The sequence below is a fragment of the Prionailurus viverrinus genome, chromosome A1 (genome assembly GCF_022837055.1).
Source record: "Prionailurus viverrinus isolate Anna chromosome A1, UM_Priviv_1.0, whole genome shotgun sequence".
Classification (NCBI taxonomy): Eukaryota; Metazoa; Chordata; class Mammalia; order Carnivora; family Felidae; genus Prionailurus; species Prionailurus viverrinus.
The window spans coordinates 197423248-197449866 of NC_062561.1; the positions used below are offsets into that span (position 1 = coordinate 197423248).

The 26619-nt window shown below is 54.5% G+C and overlaps 1 protein-coding gene across 4 annotated transcripts in view; it reads right to left on the reverse strand.

Moving 5' to 3' along the window:
• Window positions 1-26619, reverse strand: part of NDST1 (N-deacetylase and N-sulfotransferase 1) — a 62776-nt gene that overhangs the window by 22764 nt on the left and 13393 nt on the right. For 3 of the 4 annotated variants that reach the window (XM_047859013.1, XM_047859022.1, XM_047859028.1), the window contains exons 2-3: window positions 8488-9386; window positions 1684-2178 (exon numbers count right to left, since the gene is read on the reverse strand). In XM_047859013.1, the coding sequence (XP_047714969.1) occupies window positions 1684-2178; window positions 8488-9000 (1008 nt within the window). In that variant the 5' untranslated portion in view covers window positions 9001-9386. Of the gene's footprint in view, window positions 1-1683; window positions 2179-8487; window positions 9387-19788; window positions 19847-26619 lie in introns of those variants that run through there. The other variant, XM_047859035.1, reaches the window with a different exon arrangement.

Consider the following 26619-nt stretch of genomic DNA (forward strand, 5'->3'; position numbering starts at 1 on the left):
GACCCCGGCTGGCGAAGCACTTTGCAGTCCGCACTGAGCCGAGCCCACAGAAGAGGGTGTCTCTCTTAGTATTCTTCGACAGAAATAGCTCCAAACTGCTATCATCCCTCTCACTGTAAAAATGGGGAAAGTGAGAACCAAGTAGGGCCACTCAGGGCTCATGGGTGACACGGCGAGCCCGGTAGCCTGGTATCCTCAAGGGATCAACCCTGAACCAGTTCCAGGAACTCCCCTGGACAGGCAGCCAAGACTATGGTTATACCAGGCGAGAGTAGAAGGGCATCCTAAGTAGAAAACCACACGATCTACTCTGTTGGAAGTGGGTTATGGCATCGCATGAAACCTCAGAGCTGGAAGGCTCAACAGGAATCATCTTAACACTTTCTTTCAACAGGACCGCCCTTGAAGAAGTGATACCTCAGAAGCAAATGTGCAAAGCAGATCAAAGACTGCCCTGTCCCACGAGATGGGAGCCAGAAAGGCTCTGAGAGCCTGGCCTGTCTGCACATGCCCCTCCGTGAACCCCCCGGGGGTGCCAGGAAACAGCCTGACAACCTCCCACCCACCCCTCTTGTCAGTTCACCACTGGGGCCCAGATGCCAGACAGGGCTGCCCAGGTGTGCCAGTCAGTTTAGGGTCAAATTGATCTTGACTCCCCAGACAGCACCAGCTCCCCAACACCATTCGCTGGGTTCTTCTCCTCTGGAGGTGTAAGGAAGAGAAGAGCGTTTGCCTCTGACCCAGGCAGGAGGACCAATGCTCCCCCGGCCTTCCCCCCAGGCCCCTGACCGACCCCAGCGGTGACTGCAGGATGACAGGGAACACAGCGCCCACATGCGGACTCACGTGGAAGGAAAGCACTCCTCTGAGCAGTGTCTTTTGCAGTCCTAACATCAAAGGGAAGTCTGGGTTTGGTGCTAATCTCGTAAAGGAGGACCGGGTCAGCAGGCAGCAGTATCTCTGTAGAATTTAATCCCCTGGTTTTGTTTTCCTTGGCTCTACTGTTGTGCTTGCCCTCTATTTATGGCAACCGGCACTGATTTCCCCATTTACACTAGGGATCGTTTCCTTTGCAAAGAACTCTGAGTAAAATAGAGAGTGGATGGAAACTGCATTTTAAAGCTAGCTTAATGGTCTTGATTTGGAGGCTTCTCTTTAGTAGTGATGCATGTGTGTAAAATTTCATGGCTTGCAAAATGCTTTTACATACAGTTTTGTTTGGTAAATGCTTTTTGAAATAAACACATGCATTGCACTATTTATACAGACCTCAGTTAAACTATGCCTTGTGTATGATTCAAGCTCTAATTCTTGTTTGAAAAGTTTCGTGGAAGCTCTCGTACTGACATCAACATTTCTGAGAGTGAAAAATCAGGTCTGGATTCAAAGGCAGAGAAGCAACCCTGCCCAGCTCCCAGCCCACTGCTTCAGTGACCGGGTCTCTCCCTCCACAGGCGCATTTCTGAGTTCCACACCCCAGATGTAAAATTCCTCTCTGCCCCATGCTTCAATATAATTTTCAGGGACACTTTCGTCCAGTAAAACAATTAATAAAACCAGCTGGCCGAGGGAGGGGGATCAACAGCACTGGGGGGAGACAGAGACGGCGACATCATGCTGGGGCATCCCAAGGTCCGAAGGCGGCGAGGCCCTGCCCTACGTGTCTGGCACCCCCGGCCATACCTTCACGTCCTCCACCTTCATGCGTGTGCCCTCCTTGCCCACAAAGATGTCATCGATGTCCACCAGGATGTAGCGGTCCAGAGGCAGGGAGAGGCGCTTGCCGGTGAGGAAGGCCACGGCGTCGACAAAGACGAGTTTGTGCAGCCAGAAGTTGAGGTTGTTGCCAAACAGCACACGCTGGATGCCGTCATGGAGGCCCAGGTCCTGGACCACGGTGGCATGCAGAGCGGCGTGCAGGCCGGCGTCCGCGCCCAGGTGCGGGATGGACTCGGAGGAGCGCGTCTTGGCCAGCAGCACAGGCTCGTAGGTGGAGTGGTTGGACTGGAACACGGTCCAGTCCTCGCCGGGCAGCACGCCCTTCTCCACCTCGCTGGGCCGTGTCACATAGAGCAGCGGGGACTTGGGGTTGATGCTGCAGTCCTTCAGGCCCAGGTTTGAGTGCAGGAACAGGGGGAAACCTTTGAGCTGCGCACTCAGCAGGCTGTTCTCGTTGGCCTGTGGGGGGGGTGGGGGCGGGGGGAGAGAGGAGGAGCAGAGCCGTCAGATCCAGAAGCCCCAGGGGCCCGCGGGATCTCAGGCGGGGACGGATAACAGTAGCGTCAACAGTATTCTCTAACATCCATGGAGGCCTTAGCCTATCCCTGGCCCTGTGCTAACCGAGCTATGCAAACCCGGCTCCACCCATCACGATAATATACTGGCTAACACGCAGAATGTGCTCACCAAAGCCAGGAATACAGTTCATGCACTTGGCAGGCAGGTGCTGTTAATCCTCATAGTGACCCCACGACGGAGGGGTCGCTGTCGTTTGCATCTTACAGATGAGGAGACTAAGGTCCAGAGGGTCTATGTAACTTGGGCAAAATCACACAGAGAAAAGTCTAGCAGTCGGGAGCCCAGACTCTGCCACCACACGGCCTGGCCGCGGGCAAGTTAGGTAACCTCTCTGTGCCTCCGTGTCCTCTGCTGTAAAGTGTGGCCAGCAACGGTGAGTACCTCATGGAGTGGTCGAGGATGATTCTGGCAAAGTGCTCGGGACGGGGCCAGCAGCATCACCAATTGCTCATTCAGTCCTCATACCAGCCTCGGGAGGCTTTATTATCCCACTTCATGGGCGGGGACACTGAGGCTTCGAGGGGGTGCTGCCCTCAGTCACACAGGGGCAGGAGTTGTCACAATGACCCAGCCAGATGATCTGCCCCTGGAGCCCATACACAACTGGCCACCAGGTTCCTCTGCCTGGGGTTTCCAAACTGGCTTGTGCCACACAATCCTTCACTCAGGAGAAATCTTGGATTGCCAATATAGATGAGACCAAAGAGGAGGCGTCTGCTGGGGTTGCAGGCGCAAAGACACTCTGCCCCATAGCATTCCCAACCCTCCGTATGCACCTAGCACCCGAGGCCCCCCCTTCACAGGAGTCCAGCTTCTTCTCCCAGGGCCTGGTGCTGCCCAGCTGCCTGGGATCTGCAGACAGTACCCACGGCACCCCCACTCCTCTTCCCAAGATTCACACGCCATCCCTCCCCTTTCCAGCCACCTGCTTCTGCACATGGTACAGTTCGTCCTTGTCCCTGTGCCAGTTCCATTCGGTATTCTTGGCCTGACGAACTCCTGTTCATCCTTCAAAACCCAGTACAAATGCCCTCTTTGCACTGTCCTCCCTGGAACCAGGTTTGAGCCTCACCTGCAGCACTTTCACCTTGGCTGTTGCATTATCTGTTTAGGGTCTCTGTCTCACCAGCCTGCCCTCTCAAAGGCAGGAGCTACATTATTTCCACCTTTGGATCCCCAGTGCCCAAAACAAGGCTTAATACCCAGTGAGAGCAAACACGTGCTTGAGGAGTTAATTCGATTTTTAAAAAGAATAAAAAGGAGGGGCGCCTGGATGGCTCAGCTGGTTAGGTGTACAACTCTTGATTTGGGCTCAGGTCTTGACCTCACAGTTCGTGAGTTCGAGGCCCGTGCCAGGCTCTGTGCCGACAGTGTGCAGCCTGCTTGAGATTCTCCCTCTTTCTCTGCCCCTCCGCTGCTGTCACTCTCTCTATCACTCTGAAAATAAATAAACTTTAATAAACGAATAAATAGAATAAAAAGGAACAGACAGATCCCTAGTACCTGGCACATGACAGTTTTTCTGTGTGGGTTTCATTTGTTCATTCCATAACTGTTCAGTGTGCCAGGCACTATGTTAAGTGAGGGATAAAGTGAGGAAAAACAGACATGGCTCTTCGCCCTCACAAACCTTCAAGTCAAGCAGGGAAGAGAGACAGCAACCAAAATCGCAGAAGTAGGGATAAAGCTTCAGTGTGGCACATCCTACATAGAAGTTCATAGTTCTGGAAGAGTCCGTAACTGGCCACAGTCAGCTGGCTCAAGGAAGACTTCCCAGAGAAGGGACTTTTGAACCGAGGTTTAAAGAATGAGTAACTTTGGGGCGCCTGGGTGGCTCAGTCGGTTAAGCGGCCGACTTTAGCTCAGGTCATGATCTCGCGCTCCGTGAGTTCGAGCCCCGCGTCGGGCTCTGTGCTGACAGCTCAGAGCCTGGAGCCTGTTTCAGATTCTGTGTCTCCCTCTCTCTGACCCGCCCCTGTTCATGCTCTGTCTCTCCCTGTCTCAAAAATAAATAAAACGTTAAAAAAAAAAAAAAGAATAAGTATCAACCAGTGGGAAAGCTGGGGCTACATTCAAAGAACAGCAAGTGCAAAGGCCCTGAGGAAGGAGAGGACTCAAGGAAGAGCAAGAGGCCAGCAGGGTGATCAAGAGGGAGAGGAGGCAATGAGACAGGAAGGTCGGCTGGGGCCAAATCTGAGGACCCTGGAGGCTGGAAGCAGCAGTGGAAGCCATCAAAGACTCTATCAAAGGGTTTCGAACAGAGGGATGACAGGTTCCAATTTGCATTTTAAAAAGATCCATCTGGCTGCTGTGTGGAGAATGAGTGGGGTGGGTGGGGCAAAGCAAAGGGGCACCAAATGAGGCTAGAGAGGAAGGTAGAGCCATAGGGAAGACCACCCAGGAGCGCTGGCCAGGGGAGCACTGTACAGGGATATTCAGCTGAGGACTGAGCCCGTGCCCCAGGTGGAGCTGCCTCTCCCCTGAGGGTTTCTTTTGCTAATATCCACCATGCAGAAGTGCTTTTTTCTAATTCCCAGAAAGGCTCTGCAAGGTTCTGGCCTTGTAAAATGCAATAAAGGACCTGCATTCAATTCTCCACATACCAGGAGTACCTGCCCACACGCTGTCCTGAGCCAACCTGGAGTGCTGAGACCCAACGCAGAGTCCCATCCTGACAGGCCACTCCGCCCAGCCCCAGGTCCCCAGGACCCCTGAGCCAGCACTGGCCAACTACTTGGGCCATGTGGGAGCAAAGGCAGTGGGGCCCGGTGACATTTCAGGCCCTATCCGTCACCTGCTGTGGCCTGGGAGGCCACACTGGACCACAGGCACTGGGGGATCCCATTTCAAAGCCCCGTTCCTGAGCTGATAGCCAGGCGCTGGCAGCTCAGCCAGCTGCCCAGCTGGGAGACATCGAGGAAGCAAGAAAGCCAAGCTGCTGATCGCCCACCCCAGTGGGCAATGAAAGGAATGGAGAGCAAGCCTCGGCATCACAGGGACTGGCCCATACTGTAGGCCTCCGCCCACCAGAGGGGAACCCCTCCAGTTCCTCAGCACTGAGGACCCGCTCAGGAGACACCAAATCTCCCAGTGGAGTCATCCAGGTAGAGGGAGGAAGGGCCCTGACCTGGGAGTCAGACTCTGATGGTAACTAGCTGGATAACTTTGCGACGCCCAAGGTTCCCAAGGTACCACTTCTGCGCGTCTCCGGTCCTCACATCTGTCGGTCTGTTTGCTCTGACATAGTCACCTGTGGCTGGGTGGGAAGGCATGAGTGTGGTTGTCAATCTTGGCCCTGACTTACTTCGCTCTGTTACTTCAGGCAGCCATTTCACTTGCTGAGCCTGTTTCTTACCTGAAAATGAAGTGCCTCCTTCACAGGGTGGTTGTGAGAATTGCACACGGTATAGCCGGCAAAGCAATGAGGTCAGTGTGGCACATAGTAGGTGTGCGATAAAAGAGGCTGGGTAGCCCTTGTCAATCCTCTGCCGGGATGTGGTCAGCCCCAGGGCCCCTGGAGTCATGAGGTTGAGCTATGACAATGGCAGGAACCAGGGCTCCCATCCTCAGGGATCTCCTAGGGGCACAAGTCAGAGCCACAAGACAGACAAAGGTGACCACCAGCTGTGCTTGTTGAACAAGGAATTGGCAAGGCACAGCAGCTGCCACTTACTGGGTGGCAGACGGTGCCACCCGCTGTCATCTTCGACATGGCCCAGTGACACGGGTGCCGTGATAGGTTCCGCTTTACAGATGGGTTGAATATCCTGCCTGAGGTCGCTCTGCTTAAAAGTGACAGAAAGATTTGAAGCAGGGTCTGGACTTTCCAGCTCCTACTCTTACACGGACCTGGGAATCCAGCACCAGTGGGAATTAGAAAGGGGGAGTCTCCAGACCTCGGGTCCACAAACCCTCTGGGTTTGCAAACCCAATGCAAACCCACTTGTACTGTGGAAAGAGCCAAAAGATGGAACCTGACCACCAGAGGGCTCCATTTGAGCAGAAAGTCCCAGGCCTCTACATGAGACCAAGCAGGGGTCTTGTCTTACACAACATGGCAGGAAGAACACGAAGACTGGAATTTCCAGTGACCCCACAGTAAGAATGTGAGCGTGTCCCTGCTCCCCGGGGCCTCATGTTCACCTTCTGTGCAGCAAAGAACTGGGGTTAGACAGCATCCAAGCACTGGCACACCAACTGTGCTCACTGCCTGGTCCCCAGAGACTGTGGGAGTTCTGTGCGCTGATGTAATTTCTACTACATAAATGGCATTTGGGGCCCTGGACCTATCACAGTGTGGTTAAGACTAAAGCCTCTACAGTCAGACTGCCTGGGTTCAAATCCTCGATCTGTACTTATTAGAGAGATGAGGGTAGTCACATTTCTTCACCCCTCTTTGCCTCAGTTGCCTTTTCTCTTAAATCAGGATGCTATCCACCCGCCTTAGAGGATCGTTTGATGAGTGTTATATGAGTTCATTCACATAAAGCACATGGACAGGGCATGGTTCTGGGTGAGCACTCAATAAATGTCAGCCATCGAGATGTTTTCCAGCCCTGGGGCTCTGAATCAAACTTAATGAAGTTCATGGCAGGGAATGGAAGAGTCCAGGGGAAAAGAAAAATCAGACAATGAAGGGAGCCTGAGGTTATGCCACTGTAAAGCCATAAACCAGGCCAGCGTTTCCTAGAGGCTGCTCTTTGAAATAAAGGGCTTTGTGATCAAGCCAGCTGGGGAACAAATCTCACCAGGCTGTTCTACTGCAGGACTTCTAAGGGCCTTCAATTTCTTGGCCCACAAAACCTTTTTTAGTGGCAGAGCATCCTGCTGCATTAATGCATGAAAGGACACACCGGGGGAACCCCTCCCCTGGGTCAGGCTCCTCCCTACCCCAAGCACAGGGCCCAGTGCACATGGGTGGCCACGAGTGCCTGGGGACATATGGGCACCCGTCAGCGGCTATGGGCCATTTCTGACCCACTCCTGCTCCTCTCCCAGCTCATGCCAAGCAAGAACCTGCTTCGGGACCTGTCACCTCTGTCTGGAAGGCCCTCTGCACAGAGAGCTATGTGGCTCCTTGCCTCACTTCCTTCCAGTACTTCGTCAAAGACAACCTTCTTGGCCATTCCATCCAAAACAGCATCAACTGCCCAAACCCCTCACCCCCTATGCCCTTTCCCGGCTTTATTCCTTCCTGTACTTGTCACCACCTGCCACTTGTTTACTTGTTCGTTGTCTGCCACCCACCCCACCCCACTGCACTGAAATGTCAGCTCAGTGACAGCAATGAGGGACTCTGCACACTCTGATCACCATTATGTCCCCAGTGCCTAGCAAAGGATCTGGACACACAGTGAGTGCTCTGTAAAAATTTGCTGACTAAAGAGATACACGTCCCCACGTACCTCCCTAGGGTCCCTACCACCCATCTTGAAGAGGAGAGTTCTCTAGCCAGAGCCCCTAGATCCCCCCATCCAGCTGTCCCCAACTTCCTCCTCCCCACAGACAGCTTCTCCATGGCACATTCAGCAAGGACTCTGATCCCAGCAGTCATTCTCGGTGCCCCACAGAGCCCAGAGTGGTGCACCTGCCCACTGGGATTTCTTTCTCCTCTTTCCCCCAATGCAAAATGGCCCTGTTCCGGAGGCGCATAAAATGCCACAGCCCGCCACAGGCAAGAGGAAAGAGCACAGGATCCAGAGCCCAGAGTGTCTAAGACTGCATTCAAATCCTGGCTCTCCCACTTATAGGCTACCTAGCCTCAGACACATAACCCTCCTGAGCCTCGGTTTGCCCATCTGCAAAATGAGGACACACCCCATGCCTTGGAAGGACTGCCATGACGTTCAAGGGACCTAGCCTCTCCTACCTCACACCCATTCCCGAGGCTTCCTTTAGGCAAGCGCCTACTGTGTGCCAGGTCCCCGTGCGAGGCAGGCAATCCCCCTGCCATGTGCTCCTAATAAAAGCTAATACCTAAAAAGCATTTATTAGACACCAGGTACTACGTGCTCCAAGTGCTTTACATGTACTCACCCACTTACCCTTCGTGACCATCCTAGGAGGTAGGGGCTACCAATGTACCCATTTTACAGATAGGAAAAGTCAGACACTCAGCTATGGAGCATAGAAATGGGATTCAAACTCAGCCAGCGCTGCTAATGCTTGGGGACCCCAGCCCCTGCGTACCTTGAAGAAGCCAATGATGCCCACACCGTAGGCCACACAGTACTTGTCCAGCAGCTCCCGGTTCCAGGCGTCCAGGTTGACGTACTTGAGGATGTTCTCATAAATGATGAGGGCGAAGCGGCCGCGGCCCTTGTCGGTGAGCGTGGGCATATCACCCTTGCCCGGTGCGATCTCCGTGCGGTACTTGAAGCGGCTGGACTCCAGGATAGCCACGACCTCCTGGCCCAGCTGGGAGTAGAGGCTCTCCACAAACACCAGCACCAGTGGGTCCGTGCGGGAGGGGGCGGCCGCCTGTATGGGCTTGAGTGGCAGCAGGCGGCTGGGGGCCACAGGGGGCGGGTCCCCACAGTCAGGCTCAGGGGCGTCTGCCGAGGGCTCCAGGCCCCGCTTCCAGCCATACAGGTAGTAGGCCGAGACAAAAACGCTGAACAGGCAGAAGATGAACAGCAGGAAAAGGACAGCCTGCGGGGACACGTGCCGACACAGCCTGCGGAGGCGCGCCAGGGCGGGCATTCTGGCCCCCGGACCTCGGCCTCCGGAGGCCCCTCTGCCCCGGCCACCCCCAGGCCCCACGCAGGAGGAGAGAGCAGAGTCGTCCACTGACCAACAAATTCACAGTCACTTAGCAAGCGCGGCCCTCAGTGGGCAGCAGGAGTGGGGGATCCGGGCCCCCGGCCCTTCCTCCCAGCCAGGGGCACAGTCCGCAGGCCGGTTGCGCTCCTTCCTTCCTCCGCGCGCCTTTATGTCACCATGGCAAACCCCCACGTGGTCCTGTGCACAGCAGAAGTGCCCCCAGGGCGTCAGGGCCTCCTGGGGGGGCTGGGCATCGGGCCGAAGGACACGGGGCAGGCCCGGGGGTGCCGCATGCCGCTCGCTCAGTGGGGCCCACGGGGCCAAGGCTGTGGAGAGGAGAGGAGAGCCAGAGGTGAGAAGGCCGAGTGTGGGCTTTGGGCATCCGCTGACTGTGGACACACAGGACCTGACCTAGGTGGGTCCAACTCAAAAGCTGCTGCCTAACCCGGCTCTATGATTTCACACAACCTCTCTCTTGGCCTCAGTTTTCCTCTTTGTGAAACAGGGTTGACAATAGTACCTGCCTCACAAGAGGCTCAGGGATTAGGTCCCTAATCCTAATGTGCATAATGCGCATAAATCACTCAGAGCAATACCAAGCATATGGTGTCCACAAGGGCGGTTGCTATTTATTAGAATTGCACGAGCCCAACACTAGAGCTAGCAAACTCCAGATGCAGGAAGGACAGAGTGAAACAAACATGTGCAAGGTCTGGGAGCCAGAGGTGGGGTTCTGAATCATGGCTGAACACCGCATCCTCACCCACACAGTGCTTCCCCACCCATTTCTCTGTCTGAATGGGCCTAGCAGCCTTATCAGGCAGCCAGAACTTGGGGTTCCTGGGTCCCCCTCAGCCCCATCCCCCGCCCAGAGCCTCCACCTGTATCAATCGCACTGCAGAGTAAATGAAGACCACACACCCACACCCGGTAAACTAAGGCCCCAATTTCCTCATCCCAAACAGCAGCCCCTATACCATGGCCTTCCAGGCTCCCTTAAACATAGTGGAAGCAGCTACTGAAAGCTAGGAGGAGAGAGATGGGGATGGGACAGAGACAGAAGGTGTGAGGGTCTCAGGCGGACACAGCCAGGGAGTGAATGTAAGCCTTAGACCTGCCCTAAGGGGTGAAGATCTTAAAAATCCCTCCCAGGCCCAAGACTACACGGTGCCCTGGGGGTGGGTCCAGCATACCAGAGACCAGACAACTGCACTTCTAGGAACTTATCCTAGAGGTTGTAATTTCAGAAGTGTGTAATGATTTCCCCACAAGAAGACAAATCCCAGTGCTATTTACAATAGCAAATGTCCAACAATAGGGGATTGCCCTTAGCAATTACAGTGCAAGCATTAGATAGAAGCCCAGGCAGCCACTTACAACATTTACAATATGTGGAAGAAAGACATTTACTGACGTAGAAATATGGTTACCACACATGTTGTAAAAGCAGAAAACACTTGTAAAACACTATGCATGGTCATATTTCTGTTGAAAATTGTTATGCATAAGCCAGAAACTGGTACTAAATCCATACAAACAAACAAACAAACAAAAAGCCAAAATGTTAACAATGATTATCTCTGAATGATTTTTATTTTCTTCTCTGTTTCCTAATTTTTTTTATAATAATCACTTACTATTTTTGTGAAAATAAGAAAACAAATGGTTTTATTTTTAAAAAAAATTTTTAATGTTTATCTTTGAGAGAGAGACAGAGACAGAGAGACAGAGAGACAGAGCATGAGCGGGGCAGGGGCAGAGAGAGAGGGAGACACAGAATCTGAAGCAGGCTCCAGGCTCTGAGCTGTCAGCACACAGCCCAACGCAGGGCTCAAACTCACGAACCGTGAGATCATGACCTGAGTCAAAGTTGGACATTTAACCAACTGAGCCACACAGGTGCCCCAGAAAACAAATGTTTTTAAAATATGTGCTCAGGGGCGCCTGGGTGGTCGGTTGACTGACGGACTCTTGATTTTGGCTCAGGTCATGATCCCAGGGTTGTGGGGTCGAGTGCCATATGGGGCTGCATGCTGCTTGAGATTCTTTCTCCCTCTCCCTCTGCCCCTCCCCCCACTCTCACACACTCATAAATAAATAAATAAATAAATAAATAAATTAATTAATAAAGTGCTCATAAGCAAGAGGCAGGACTATGAAATGAGGACATGTCTAGGCCACCAGTGTTGCTCCCAGTTCTGCCAATCACATGTTGTGTGACCCAGAGCATACCCTAACCCCTCTCTGGGCTTCCTGCCTGTTAGAGAGGAGCTTGGGCCAGACGTTCTCTGGGGGCTCTTCCACCTCTGATATTCATTCTTAATTTTTTTTTTTCAACGTTTATTTATTTATTTGGGACAGAGAGAGACAGAGCATGAATGGGGGAGGGGCAGAGAGAGAGGGAGACACAGAATCGGAAACAGGCTCCAGGCTCTGAGCCATCAGCCCAGAGCCTGATGCGGGGCTCGAACTCACGGACCGTGAGATCGTGACCTGGCTGAAGTTGGATGCTTAACCGACTGCGCCACCCAGGCGCCCCATGATATTCATTCTTTAATTCAGTCCCAGTCCCTACTATATGTCAGCACCACGGGGAACCCAAGGCAGCCAAGAAAATAGGTTCCTACAATGCAGGGGGACGAGTGTAATAGTGGGGGAAGGGTGTTTGAGAGAACTCAGGGACACTTAACGCCCCTTGAAGCGGAGGGGGAGGATCAAGGAAGGCTTCCTGGAAGAAGTGGTTCCTGAACTGACCAGAAGAACAAGTACAGTAGACCAGGGGTAGGAATGGGGAGAAACGCATGCCTCTGCTTGGAGATAAGGGACTGTGCAAAGCTTTCCAGGGACTCCTTGCAATTCCAGCTGAGAGCAGAGCAAGAAGGAACAGGTCTCCTGGGCGGAGGCTGGAGGGCTGGGGTGACAGTCCTATTTATTTCCAGGTTGCAACTGCGTCCCTTTTCCCACTGATAAGGGCAGCTCTCTGCCCTGTGGCCACAGCTAGCCCCACCTCTTGGCTTGGGGCCAGCACAGTGGGTGGGGAGGTACAGCTGCCTGGGTGATGCCCTGCCTGCCTGCCACGCCTGGGGACACCTGCCCACTCCAGCCACCCAACCACACTTCCCCTGCAGGCCTAGGTGCTGTGGTCACTGCCTTGGTCTATTGTGTTAACAGACTTTCAGCGTACATATTAAAGATGCAAGCAACAGTCTCAGGCATCTAGGGGTCATAGACCCCTGTAGGAATCTGACAACATTGTCCCATAAAAAATATGCATAGCTGCTGAAAAATCTTGTAACAGTTTCAAGGAGTCCAGACCCCATGTCCCCAAACCTGTCCCTGGACCTAAAGTCCTATGTTAAGAAAGCCTCATGGTTACACGCAGACTGGAGCTTCATTCACACCCAAGCTCAGTCGCCCAGCAGCTGTGTGATCTCGGGCAAGTTATTTAGCTTCTCTGTGCCCCCACTTTCCTAATCTGTAAAACAGCAAAGTTTAACACGCTCTCATGGTTGTGAAAATTACAGGAATCGATACACTGAAAGCACAGAGACCACGCCTGGCACACGGCACTGAATAAGGGTCAGCCGCTCTTACCAATCACTCCAGTTGCTTCCTCAATGTAGGCACAGTGTGGGTATAACTGAGCCCACAAAGCCTGAACAAGCCAGCTCCAATGCTCTCTCTCAAGTCTCTGACAGCCAGTCCTTGGAATCCCAAACCCCCATTTTAAGAGGCCCTGGCTTTTCCCTCGAGCCAGATGGATGAGCAGGGGCCAGATGGTCAGAGGCCAGGAGGCCAGAGAGAAGGCATGGCAAAGCCCAGGCCCAGGAGAGGGCAAAGGGAGAAAGAGAGGGGGCCAACCAGCCCCTGTCCCCAGAGTGGCCAAATACTCTGGGGTGGGGGTGGGCAGAGGGCTAGATGCTTCGTGAGCCAAGTGCCAGCCACCAGCATACTGGTGACAGGGGCCTCCAGCAATGTCCCCCACTGCAACCTTCTCAAAGGCCTGGCACCAGCCATTCAAAACCTTCCACACCCACCTGCATTCCAGAGCCCCTGTGGCTCAAGCGATGGAGAACTGGGGGGCTTCTAATCCCCTTGGAGCCACCAAGTCCTTCAGGACAGCTGGGGGCTGAGGCCTCAACGCTCCCCCTGCTGCCCAGGGCCTGCTTGGGTCTTGCGGACATCACCAGCAGTTTTCCTAAACTCCAGCCTCGCCCAACCAGTCACCAATCTTGGTCATGCATCTAGGCCTTTGCTAATGAAGTTCCCATTGCTGGAATGCCTCCCCCTCCCCCTTGGGACACTTACTCATCCTTCAAGACCCCGGTTCCAATGTCATCACTTCTCTTAAGTCATCCCTATCCACCACCCCCTTTCCTGCTCCCAAGTCCCATTCCTCAGGCTTTCACGGGCCCCATCCCCCTCCATAGTGCCGCACAGGAAAACCAGGACCCTCGGGCCAAGACAGGATGCAAATGTGCATTGTTTGGCTTGCACAGCTTTTTACTTAAATTTGAGATCAGTTATCAACATTTTAATATCACGAGACTTCACATAAAAGTTAGGACTTCTAACTTCTCTTTAAAAAGAACATGTCCAGGGGCACCTGGATGGCTCAGTCAGTTAAGTGTCCAACTTCGGCTCAGACAGGTCAGAGCCTGGAACCTGCTTCGGATTCTGTCTCCCTCCCTCTCTGCCCCTCTCCCACCTGTGCTCTCTCTCTCTCTCTCTCAAAAGTAAATAAATAAACTTAAAAAAAAGGGGGGGGCATGTTCAGGGGACCTGGGTGGCTGTCATTAAGCATCTGACTTCCGCTCAGGTCATGATCTCATGGTTGGTGAGTTCAAGTCCCACATCAGGTGAGCACGAGCTCTGTTTTGGGTGAGTCCTGCTTCTGTCTGTCTGTCTGTCTCTCTCCCTGCATCTCTCTCTCTTTGCCCCTCCAGGGATTCTCTCTGCCCCTCACTCACTTGCACCCTCTATAAATGAATGAATGAATGAATGAATGAATGAATGAATAAATAAATACTTAAATAATAAAAATAAAAAGCACGTTTGGCTGACACTGGGCACGCATCCCCAGAGGCCACCATCAGCTGAGGTACGCATTCTCCAGTTAATACAGTCCCACAGTCCACCTCCTTCCTTCATTTGGCTTCCCGCCCAGTCCCTGGGTGCACCTGAGTGTGAGGTCCATGCAGAGGAGACTCCAGGTATTTCTATACACAACTTGGCACCCTGTAGGCTCCAGAACCCGGGGCAGGAGCAGGACTGACTGACCTCTGCAGGGGCAGAGGCCCTTCCTGACACCTGGCACATAGGCCCTCCACAAATACTAATTTCATTCCTTCTCCTTCCCCACATGCCTGGGTGCCCCAAAGGGCAGGGACAAGTCTGATTCATTGTGGAAGCCCCCACCACTCTCCCCAGGCCTAGGTTCTAATTGAATACTCAAGATATGAATGACTCATAATGACCTGTTGTTACTCCTAATGTACAGATAAGAAGACTGAGGCTTCAAAGTGAAATGACTTGCCCCAGTCACATAGGAAACCACTAAATTTTGACTCAAATGGGTTTCCTCCCTAACTTCAAATTTGGCCTTTCATTCCTCCATGAAACCCAGGGGCTTCTATAATAAAAATAATAACAACAATGATACCATTATAATTATCGCCATTGTTATTTTTACTGCTACCACATTTCAAACGTTTACCACAAGCCTGGCTGGTACTGTGTTTAGCACTTTTACATACCATATCTCATTTAAGCCTTAAACTACTGTCATTATTTACATTTACAGTTGAGGGAAATGAGGCTCAGAGAGGTTACGTCACTTGCTCAAAATCACACAGCTAGTCCGTGGCAGAGCTGAAATTTGAAGCCAGACCCCAGGAGACAGAGGTGGCTCCAGAGCCTGCAGGGACATGTTAGCTGGGATGGGGAGAGCAGGAGGGGGCCTCGGCCACTGAGGCCTCTAGCTCTTAGCCAGGCTCCCACTGTGCTCTCTCAGCCCCAGACCCAGCTCTCCCTGCCAAGGTGCTGGGGATAATGAATGAGATGCTCTGGTTGTCATGGAGATACCATGGCAACGCTGCACTTTCGGGAAATACCACGGTAACTGTGGCCACTGCTCTGGAGTTGAAAGTCACTCCCTACCCCACCCACCCCCCCTTACTCCAAAATGCTCTGGTTCCCCCACAATCCTGTGTAGGACCTGGAGAGAAAGGAGGCAAAGGCCAAGGGCCTTCCAGAAACCAAGGTGTTTAGAATCAGGACTGGGGAGAGGGTCCGTCTCTGCCCTGGATGGGCAGGTCAAACCAGGAGTAGGACCAAGAACTCTCGGAGGCTGAGCATCCTGCGCCTTTCATGGTGAAGCACACCTAATGACCCAGCCCTCACGTTTACCTGGCGCCTACTGTGTGCAGCAGACCTCCTGTGAAGGGCGGCACGTGTCATTCTGTGAGGTGGCCATGCACCAGCTGCTAGCATTACAGTTAAGGGCTTAGACTAGAGCCAGCCTGCCTGAGCTTGAATCTTGCGTCCATTATTTACTAGCCTTGTGATCTTTGAGCAAATCCCTCAACCTCTCTGAGACTTGGTTTCCCCAAGTGTAAAACAGGCTTTATATATTCGCAGGGCTGCTGCCCAGACTAAAAGAGATGACGTGTGCAAAATAGCGCAGGGCCCAGCACACGGCGATATAGGCTAATAAAACGATTAGCCATTTAACAGATTTGGAAACTGAGGCTCAGGAAGCAACTGGCCCAGGGCCACCTACCAAATTCACAGTGGATCCAGAAGGAGAAGAAACGGCGTCAGGTTTGGGAGGACATTGGAAGTGGGGCACAAGCAGATGGCCCATTCCCTGTCCCCTCGCTGTACTTACAGAGCACCACTAGGCACCGAGAATGGCACCGGGCACTGGGAAGTAGGCTTTACCAAACCCCAAGGTTTTAGGTTTCTAAAACTGCTGCAGGGTAAAATGCAGGAAGGTCCCTGCAGCCCCGGGTGCTCACCTAGCCCAGCTTTTATTTCCCGCCTGGGTCATTCCTGACACCCTCCCCAGAGGCCCCATACTCCTATGCATATAGACGCACGGGCAAACTCACACGGTGCCAACACGTTCAAATGGTGTCGTCGCAGCCATCTGGGCCACAGGCACAAGTACGGGGTGGGGAGCTGAAGGAGGTGCAGGAAGAGCCCCACAAACAGCCTCAGAAGTATGTGAATGGGCACCCGGGCCTGGGGGAGGAGGGCTGGCTGCAGGCCCGGGCAGTGGCAGCCCCACAGGCAATCCCAGAGCCACTCCCCACAGCTGACCCAGCCCCTCCCGGCCTGTCCCACCCCCAACACAATCACACCCACCACCCACCACCCGGCCACACCCCGAAGCCGCCCAGCTCCACCAGCCACCCGGCCTCAGCCTGCCCCACCCACCACGCACAGTGCAGCACAGAAAATCCTCCACATTTGCTTCCCAGCTGTGCAGGAGTTTCTCCAGCCCAATTACACCCCTGGGAGGCCGAACCAGAAGCAAATCCCTTCCTCTGCTGGAATTCACTGCACACCCCATCCCCCACAGGCCCGCAGTGCCGCCTGGCCGAGGGCCCAGCCGCTGCCCATCAGTCACCCCGGAGTCCGGAGTCCGGGGCCACCACCAAGGGACTGTCGGCAGTCTGGCTCAGAGCCTCGGGGCTGCAGTGTGGAGTCCACCCCGCGGTGAGCACATGGGGACACTGAGATCCCGAGAGAGAGAGAGAGAGAGAGCGAGCAAAGGATCCCCTGCCCCCACGCCCACCTACCTTGACCCATTTTCTTGTCCACTAAAAGCCTGCCCATCCTCCTCCAAGGCCAGCTGTGGCTTTCAAAGTCCTAGATGAGCTCTCCTGCTCTGTGTCCCATCATGCAGCACTGGATGCGTGCCGCCAGATGCCAGGGCCTCTCGGGACTGGAACACTGGTCCCCCAACCTCACCAAAAGCTCTCCAAAGCAGACGTGGTCTCCTACCCACGGTAGGTGCTCAAGAAAGATGTGCCCTTGCCAATTACCTTCCCCTTTGGGGATCCAAGCTAAATGCATCAATGCTAGGAACTCTCATTTATTGGACAAATATGCTGGTATGACACGCTCATTTAACCCTTACCGCAGCACTGTGACCTATCTTCCCCTCATCTTACAGATGGGGGCAGTGAGGCCCAGAGGGGGCGTGCGACTTGCCCCAGCCCACAGAGCTAACGAGTGGGTGACAAGGATCTCGCACAGGCCACCAGCTCCAGAGCCTGTGATCCTCAGCTGTCAGCAACACGGGTCCCCTGTGTTTGCCCGGGACAGCTACCACACTCTACCACTCTGGACATCCTATTCTCTGCTCCCTTTGAATGGTGCTCTGTCTGTCTTTGTTTTCATCCATTTTATGCGTGTTTTAACATCAAAAGCAGCCTCTCATGATCTGTCTTGGAGGAAGACCCACAAATCAGCCATCAATCAACAAGCAAACAAAGCATTCCCTGCTGGTTCACTCCCAGGTTCCTAACCTGGGATTTGTTCTGGGTTCCCCAGCAGGGAATGCTCAACAAAAAAACCTCAGGAACTTAGACCCTACTTGTTGAGAAGCTGTCTTTCCTCCAGCAGGCCCGGAGTTGAGAGTTTACCTATGCACTAGCTCTGAAGAAAGGGTTTAGCAAGCAAACAAACAAGACAGCCTGTGGGGAGGGGCGGAGTCAGGAACAAGACAGGTCAGGACCAGCTGCCCCCCAGTCCCACCAAAGCTCCTAACAGACCAAGATGGGGAGGCCCATCACAGGGCATGCTCTTCACTAGTCCATGAAGCTTCCCCAAATAGGGCTCTCTCCACCCAACCCCCAAATCCACCGATGACAGAGTCGAATCCATTCCTATTTTTCTTAGGCTCAGATCATAGGCATTCAAAAGGAATGGAATGATAGTTCCCTGCAAATCTCATAACCTCCCTGCCGGACGGCAGCCAGCACTGGCTGAGCTCCTGATAACTCATCAGCCCCACACTGGGTCAGTGCTGAGAGCCTGCTCTGATCTGTCACACCCAATCCTCACACCCAGAGAGGTGGGGTCACTGATATGTGCACTTTACAGATGAGGAAACCTAGGCTCAGAGAGGGTAAGCAACCTACTGAAAGTCACCCAGCTAGGCAGAGGCAGAGCTTAGGATGACCCTGGGCCAGTCCTCCAAGGTGGGCTATTTGTAACCCATAGACAGTCCTTATGCTCAGCATTCCACACCATTCTTGAGTGAGGTCTGTGGCCTAGAGCATGTCCAGAGAGAGGTTTCCTGCCGATGACCCATCCCAGCTGCCTAAACACAGGCTGACCCAATTTCTTCAGGAATGGGAAAGTCTTCACTGGCAGAGTAGGACACCACAGGTTCCCAGAAAGGCAAGACCTCAGCCAGAGGGTCCTCACCTTCCCCTGCCCCAGGGGCCTCGGTCATCTCTGACAAGCAGGTGTCCATGTTAGAAAGGGGGCCGCCTCCATGGCCCAGGCAGCAGCCTCAAGTGAAGGAAGAAGAGATGAAGGAGTGAGGGTAAGAAGAAGTAGGACATCTCAACTTCGAGGGACAACTCGAAGGAAAATGGTGACCAGCATGCCTCACGGGGCTGTGGCACACCAGGTACTACCATGACCCCATTTATTTGTCATTTTTTCCCAGTGACGTAGAAACAAGTTTATCATGCCCTGAACCTCCCCACCCCCATCTGCCACCCCTGCAGAGGAGCCAGGCAAGGCTGGTCAGTCCCAGCGCCTGTCCTTCCACGGGTCCCCCCCAGGTCACCAGATGCCCCCCGAGAGATTCCATAAAGCAGGTGTACTGTTAGGCGGTGGGGAGAGCTCCATCTCATGGGTACAGAAGCCAAAACCCATGTGGGCCTGGGGTCCACATCAGCATCCCAGCCCTGCCACTCGCTCCCTAGGTGCCCCTGGGCAAGACCCTTCCCTTCTCCTCACCTCTGTTTCCTCCACTAGACAACGAGGGGTGTGCACTAGATCGGAAGTTTGTGACCTCCTGGGTTACAGAACCCTTCCAGAATCTATGAAAGCTGTTAGAGGGCTCTCCCCAGACAGATACTGCATTCCAAACAAATGCAGGGTGGCTGTGACCGCTCCCCCATCCCACCCCACCCCACCCCCCCCCAACACACCCACGACAAATAAGAACAGGGGAACTGTCCTGGAGTCCTGGCTTTGACATGTTGTGGCTTTCACAAGTGTAGACAAGACTGAGGCCATGAATGTGACCTCTCAGCGCCCTGGGACCTCGTCATTCCTGCTCCCCCCAATGGCCCTGCAGTAATCTTTAACTCTTGGACCTGTTGGCTTCCGTGGGTTCACAGGATCGCCAAGCTATCAAGAGAAACAACCCTTCCTTCCTACCCCTCGGCCACTACCTCCTTCTCCTCCAACAGGAATCTGCCAGGTCAGCCCTGAGCCATCTCTCTGGGGCTGCCCCAGGGGCTGGACACTTCAGGAACCCGCTCCTGGTCCTAAATGCAGACAGGACCCAGGGCCAGGCTTGGGGCCAGGCTGTCCCACTCCCTGCACACCCGGGCCCCTCCTGCATGGCTGTGAACATGCCCACACTACTGGTGCACACACATCCAGACAGACCTGGGAGGACTGGACAGAAGGGAGGGGCCTAGGGGCTGTGGTCAGAGGGTAAGGGAAGGCCGGGGAGAGAATGACAAGACCCACCAGACCTCCAGGCAGCAGCGCTGGGCTCGGCTTCCCTTCACTGCGTCCTCTTAATGGCTGCACGCTCCTCACTTGACGAGGCCGCACCTAATCCCAGAGCTAGGACAAATGGCATTACTCTCAGCCAGTCGCCTCCCTGGGAGGGAGGGAGGGAAAGAGGGAGGGAGTGGTGGCTCTAGGGCACCCTGAGCCACCAACCATGTTCCGGAAGCCTCCAGGCCCCTCACCACCAGGTTCCTTGCCAGAGGCCACCGGCCCCTCCCTCCTGGACCTCAGGAAGAGGATGTCCTGCTTGCTTCTGCCCCACACTCAGGGGCCCCACAACAGGCAGAGGCCCCAGCCAGGAGGCACCTTCCATGGAGGAGAAGAAAGCACGTCCCTGGCCCTCATGCTGATGGGCCCTCCAGACACTCTCATGAAAGGTGCAGCCGGCAGTGGAGGAACCCGCGCTGGCCGCAAGGAAATCTGCACTATGGCTACAGCTCCACCTGACTTCCTATGTGAAGCAAGAGCCTTCCCCCTCCAGACCTGCTTCCCCACCTGTCCTGAAAAGAACAGGAAGTAGGCCCGATATGATGACATGATATCCGCTCAGCTATCTGGGCCCGCGGGTGGTGACACTGGCTTCTGGGCCCTGCCCCCATCCCGACTCAGCTGCGGGGTCCTTCCCACTGTCCGTCCAGCAGAGGAGGAAGAAGGGTAACTGCCAGAGTGTGGAAGGCGTAGAATCCAGGCCAGCGTGTTGAGGTGTTAGGTGAAAGGGCCTTACGTAGCCCAGAGAGGAGAAGCAACATGGCCACGGTCACACAGGCAGCTGGAAAAGGGCCAGGCTAGCCTGGCTTTACTCTTCAGCAGTAAACACGTAGGACTGTCCACATGCAGGAGTATCTGCCTTTTTAGAGGACGTCAAGGAGAGCACAAGGCAACTTGCTAATGGCAGAATTCCAGGCCCTGAGAGTCAGGGTAGGAAAAAAAAAAGATGGAGTTTTTGTATGCGTGGGTCCAGGGACAGAGACTGGCCTAACTGTCCAAGTCCCCTCATGTCACGCCATAAGGGTGGCCCAGGACCACCTTCCGGGACCTGGATAAATCCTAAGAACTTGTGCAGGGATTAGCGGCCTTGGCTACCTCTTAACAGCCACCTGAGGACTAGCCGACAGGCCCACTGGTGGTGATGGGGCCACTGGCCCAGATGGATGTCCCAAGACTAGGCTGCCCACAAGACAGGAAAGCCTTAGGGAGACTGAAAAAGTTCCAGGCCCTGTGGCCAGCGCAGAGGGAAGCCAGATGCACTGGGAGCAACAAAGAGGAAGGGTAAGCTTCGAGTCACTTAGAGCCACGGAAGCTCCCTAATCTCCTGGAGGCCTGGTGGGCACAGCACGGGCCTGCTGAGACCCAGGAGGCTTTCCTCAAGGCACGCATGAAAGTGGCCTCATCCCTCTAGATGTGCTGGGGCTTGTCGCCACGACAGGGGCCCGCCACCAACACGCATTGAGTGTGAGGGCCTCAACATGCTTACATGGAGGCACAGCTGGCAGGGGAAGGGGTAGGAGGTGGTGGGAGGCAGGGAGGAGGGCCTCACTTTCTCTGGAACACAGAAACTAGAGAGCATAGAGTGAAAAGTATCCGGTGACCTACTTACGGCAGATTCCTTTTAAAGGGGCCCGAGGGGCCTCTGTGAGACTCTTAGAAGGTGCCTCACAGGTGTCCCTGCACTCCCAAGGCTGGTGGCTCAGTTCCTGGGGTCAGGAGACTGGAGTTCTAGTCCCAGACCTGGCTGGGGGGAGGCAAGTGAGGCAGCAGGCACAAACGGTAAGGAGGCGCCCACTCTCAGATGCTGCTGTGCGCACTTGCCCGATGCTGAGAGGGAGCACCATCTCCCAGTAGCACCCGAGAGTGAGGGGCTCCTTCAAGTTCACCCCAGGCCCAGCCCTCCCCTAACCTGCCAGTGACCTCGGCCAAGCACCTGCTCTTCTCCAGGACTAGCTTTGGTCACCGGCAAAGCGAGCAGTGCCAGATAACTCCAAAGGCCCTGCTGCTTCCAAGCTGGGCGTCTCTGACCTACAGCTCATCCCCAGAAATGGGCACAATGGTTCCCTCTCCCATCAGTCCTCAAACTCCAGGCAGAAAACACATTATACCACCGTCCTACATAACCACGCGTGACGCCCTTTGCCGAATGCTTGGCCTCCACTTCATCAGGGCTTCATCTTACAAGTATGGAAGCTGAGGCTCGTGGAAGTTAAGCAACTTGCTAAGGCCCCCAGTTGGGAAGTGCTTAGCTGAGATTCGAACCAGTGTCTGGCTATAATCCTACATTCCATGGCATTAGCCACAGATAACCCAAAATCCACCAGGGCCTGGAAGATGCCACTGGGTCTTTGCACCTCCCACACCTTCGAGTGTGCGGTGGTGAGGCTGATGTGAAAGGCAGGCTGGTGGAGGCTGGGAGCAGGCAGGCAGGCATGGGAAGCCCGTGTGGGCGCTGAGCATTTGCAGACTGACCAGACTGCAGCCAAGCCAGTTGTCCACCCCTGTGGCTACAATGTCCTCATCGCCATCAGCACACCGCAGCCACTGCCATGCCATTTTTAAATCATTACACAGATGCAAAGCTTTTTCACAGACATTGCTTTAGCATCACATGACAGCCTTACAAGAACATAGCAGGGATTTCTTCCACCCTTCTCGAATGAGGAAAGTGGGGTTCCCAGAGGAGGAGTGATGTCCCCAAATGCACACAGTGAGGCAGTATTTGAGAGTGAACTCGGAGCGCCCATCTTCTGCCTCCCAGTCCAAAGCTTTGTTGACTCCTCTGTGCTCTCGACCTTCAGTTCAGTCAGCGTTTATAACAATGACCATTTTTGAGAGCTCAGTCCTTGCAGGTATAATATCCTTCACACATGATCTCATTTAACCCCCCCCCCCCCCATTAATTAAGTACTACTACTGTTTGCCTTTCACAGAGACACTGAGGCTCTGAAATTGTGGCTATCTCGCCCCAGGTCACCATGCTAGGAAGGGACACAGCTGGCTCAGAACCTCTGTGCTGCGCTGCTCAGTCTGGGACCAGAAGGGAGACCAGACATGCTCAAGCAGCACGTGTGCCTGGCAGGTCAGGCAAGAGTATGATAATAGGAAGACAAACAAAGCTCTCAGAGAGCCCACAAGACAGAGGCTGTTACAAACATCCGGGCAGGAGGCCAGGAGTCTAAGCAAAGGACATGGGAACAAAGGGAGGTGACAGATAGTAGGGAGGTGGCCTTGTGAGACCTTGGTCAAGTGCCTTGCTCTCTCTGGATCTCAATTTACCCAGCTATTAAGAGAAGTCCCTGGAATATCTCCAGAGCCCCCTCCATCTCTAAAAACGCTTGGACCCTGGGAAAACAAGCAATGCCTAATGACAGCTTGGCTGTGAGCCCTGGGGGCTCCGAAATGACCTTTGCCATCCTGGCATGGCTCAACTGAGGAGAAACAGGCTTGCGAAAGCCCAGGGCTCAGCCGGCATGCCTGGGCACCAGTGAAGTGTGGGTCTTGAGGGGGCCACATTCCTCCGCCCGTCGTCAACCTCTCCACGGCTCCAGTGCAGCAAGCACCACCCAGCCTGGACCGAGACCAGGAACCGAGGGCACAGTCAAGTGCCCAGTGGAATGCCATTCCGGGCCTGCCCCACCCCCCCCCCCCCCCGGCCCTGTCCAGAGCCCTTCATGTAACTCAAGTCCCCTCAATGTCACCCATCCCTCAAAGCCGCACATTTACATTTCCTAAGGTCAGTCACTGGCATGTACAGCCCAAGAGGCCTGTAGGAGAACTTAAGGGAAAGAATCACTCCATCCCCGAGGGACCTGTGCAAGGCAGAGGCTGCTCATGCCAGGTCAGTGAAGACCCCCACCTGAGGAAGGCAGGAGAACCCAGTAGGGCCAGCCCCCAGTTCTCACTCTGGGGGGTAGAAGGGGTCAGGGACTTACCAAGAGGACTCAGGCCAAGTCTCCACACTCGCAGCTGCTCTCACATCACATGTGCAACACACTCCTACTTAGTAACCTTCCATGGCTCCCACTGCCCCCAGGCAAAATCCCTTCCCCTGACCCACCGCACAGGTCACTGCTACTAACAGCCTGAGTTAACAGAGAATGGGATGTGCCAGGGCCTTTGCTACGTGTTTTGTGCAAATTTTCTCATTTAACTCCCACTGCAACTCGGACACAGGTACCATGGTTGGCCCATTTTCACAGATGAGAAAATTAAGGCTCAGAGAGGTTATGTTCCTGGCCGAGAGTCTCACAGCCAAGCAGCAGGGCAAAGATGCACACCCATACCTAGACTCCGAAGCCCAGGTTCTTAACCACCGTGCTATGCGGCCGCCTCAAGCGTAACCTTCCACCTTCAGAACCCTGGGGCAAGCTCACCACTTCTGTGTACAAGAGGGGAAACCAAGGCCCGGAGTGATAGCTCTCTCTATTGGTAGCAGAGCCAAGACAAGGCCTGAGGCCTCCAGGGCTCACCTCCAGCCTGCCCCGTCCGCCCCCCCCCCCCCCAACCCGACCAAAGAGCCATGCCAGGTAGAAAGGCTGGGACCACCATGACAGTGAGCCATCAGAATCTGCCTTTTTCCTCCGAAGGGAAAGGCAGTAGGAGGCTGTCAAAGAGAGAAAAGAACATGAAGGGCCCAGGAAACATTTGTTCTTAGAGAACAGAGTCTCAGAGTTCGGGAGGGCAGCCCTCACACCCACACAGGAATTGCCCCTTCAGCAGCAGGAATACAAGGCCCAGGACCAATCTCTACCCATGTGCCCTCCACTCCAGCCAATGCTCCGGTGTAACGCATCTGACCTGAAATCTCCATTTCTCTCCCCAAACCTGCTCGTCATGCAGCCTTCCCTGTCTCAGTAAATGACAACGCTGTCCTTCCAGTGCTGCAGGCCAGAATCCTTGCTGTGGACACTTGCTTCTTCTCACATCCCACACCCAATCCATCAGCTTATCCAGTGAAATTGAGCCAGAATCCGACCTCTGGCTGTCTCCCGCACAGTGGTCACACTGAGCCCTCCTTCATCTGAGTGCCTACGGGGGCTTTCCACCCTGCCGTCACTTCTCGGGTGGCAGTCCACTCAGTCCTTCCCAAATGTGTGCTGGAACAAGGGCGGCCCCTGCCCCCCCTCAGCAGCTTCACCTTTACTCACACTAAACAGCAAAGTCCTCTCGAGTCTGCCCTCCCTCCGGTCCCATCCCCGACAAGGGTGACTCTTCTTTCTGTCCCAGCCACACCAGCCTCCTGGCTGTCCCTCAGATACACCCCACACCCTCCTGCCTCAAAGCCTTTGCGGTGCTGTTTCCTCTGCCTGAAATGCTCTTCCCCAGACAGCCTGTGGCTCCCGCCGCCTCCCTCGTGGAGCCTGCCGGCCCTCTTACCAGAGGCTTTCCACCACTGCCCAACACAGGAGGGCCATTTGCTCCAGTCACTCTTTCTACCCCCAACCAAGCTTTATTTTTCTTCCAGGCACCTCTTGCCACCTGAAAAACAGCCAGTATCGAACTGGTATTTGCTGCTTTGTTGATCTTGCCCCACCGCTAGAATGTCAGCCCCAAGTACAAAACAGGGACACGGTCTGTTTTGCCCACCGCTGTGTCCCAGGGCAAGGAAAAGTGCCCAAACAAGGCAAATGCTTGACAAAAAAGCGCATTTTTTTTAACACATCTTTTGGTTTCTGCAGCTCCTGGAGACCAGCGTCGCTTGGAGGCTGATCACCTGTGCCAGCTGAAACCCCAAGGGTTGTCACATGAACAGTTCCTGGCCAAATCCCCAACCTGTCCTGGGACAACTGACTGCTTGCACCAGAACAGGACTTTTCCTGGCCCCTGTCTGAAGCCTTTACCACCCTTTTGGCCACTGCAGGAGAACTTCTGGGTCTGACAGCTGGCTCCACAGGGCGGCTCCAGCCACTGGCAGGAGCAGAGACTGGGCTGCGGCTGCCAGCTCTCCCAGCCCCCTAGTGCTGCCGGGTCCCGGGTCCAGCATCTGACAAAGGTTGCCCCACGCTCCCAGCAAGAGGAGGCGGAGGAGGCCGGCCCGGTGCCACGCCTGCCCTTTTCCTGTTGGAGCACTGAGGGCCATCAGAAGGAAGCTTTGTCTCCAGAATAAAGAGCATGAAGCCCAGTGCCAGGGAGAGACGGGCACCGAGGGGGCTGGCCCATCAGACAGTTTAAGGAAAAACAAAACAAAAAAATGGGATGGAGAATGTTTGAAGGCTAATTTGCACACCCAACCGGTCTCATGCCTCCAGGATGGCTGTGACGGTGTAACTTCACTTTTCCAGGCCCTAGCCTGGAGGTCAACACAGACAATCAGATGATTGTCCCAGCTGGGTCAATTGGCACTGACCCTGCACAGAGGGAGGTGGGGACAGAGGAGTGTAGTCTTACCTGAGAGTCAGATGACCTGAATCTAGGCCTGACTTTCCATGCACTTGTGTGTGACCCGTCTGTAAACGGCCATGCACTTGTGTGTGACCCATCTGTAAACGGCTTGTCCAGGCCTGCACTTTGAAGTCTCAGATTGCCTGCCATTGGATCACACAGTGCAGCACCTCTCAGCCTGTGGCCAGGTCACTGGGCCGCACAGGCGAGACTCCAACTTTGCAGGGCTCAGGTCCTCTCTGTGGGGCCTGATACCCAGGCCATAGCCCCTGCCCACTCTGACAGGCTTATAGCCTCCCTCCTCCCATGATGACCTGACAAACGTGAAACCTCTCTGGGCCTGGCACAGTGACAGGTGGCCTCACCCCACCCAGACACTGGCACCTGCACTGATCCCCTCTGTCATCCTCTCCA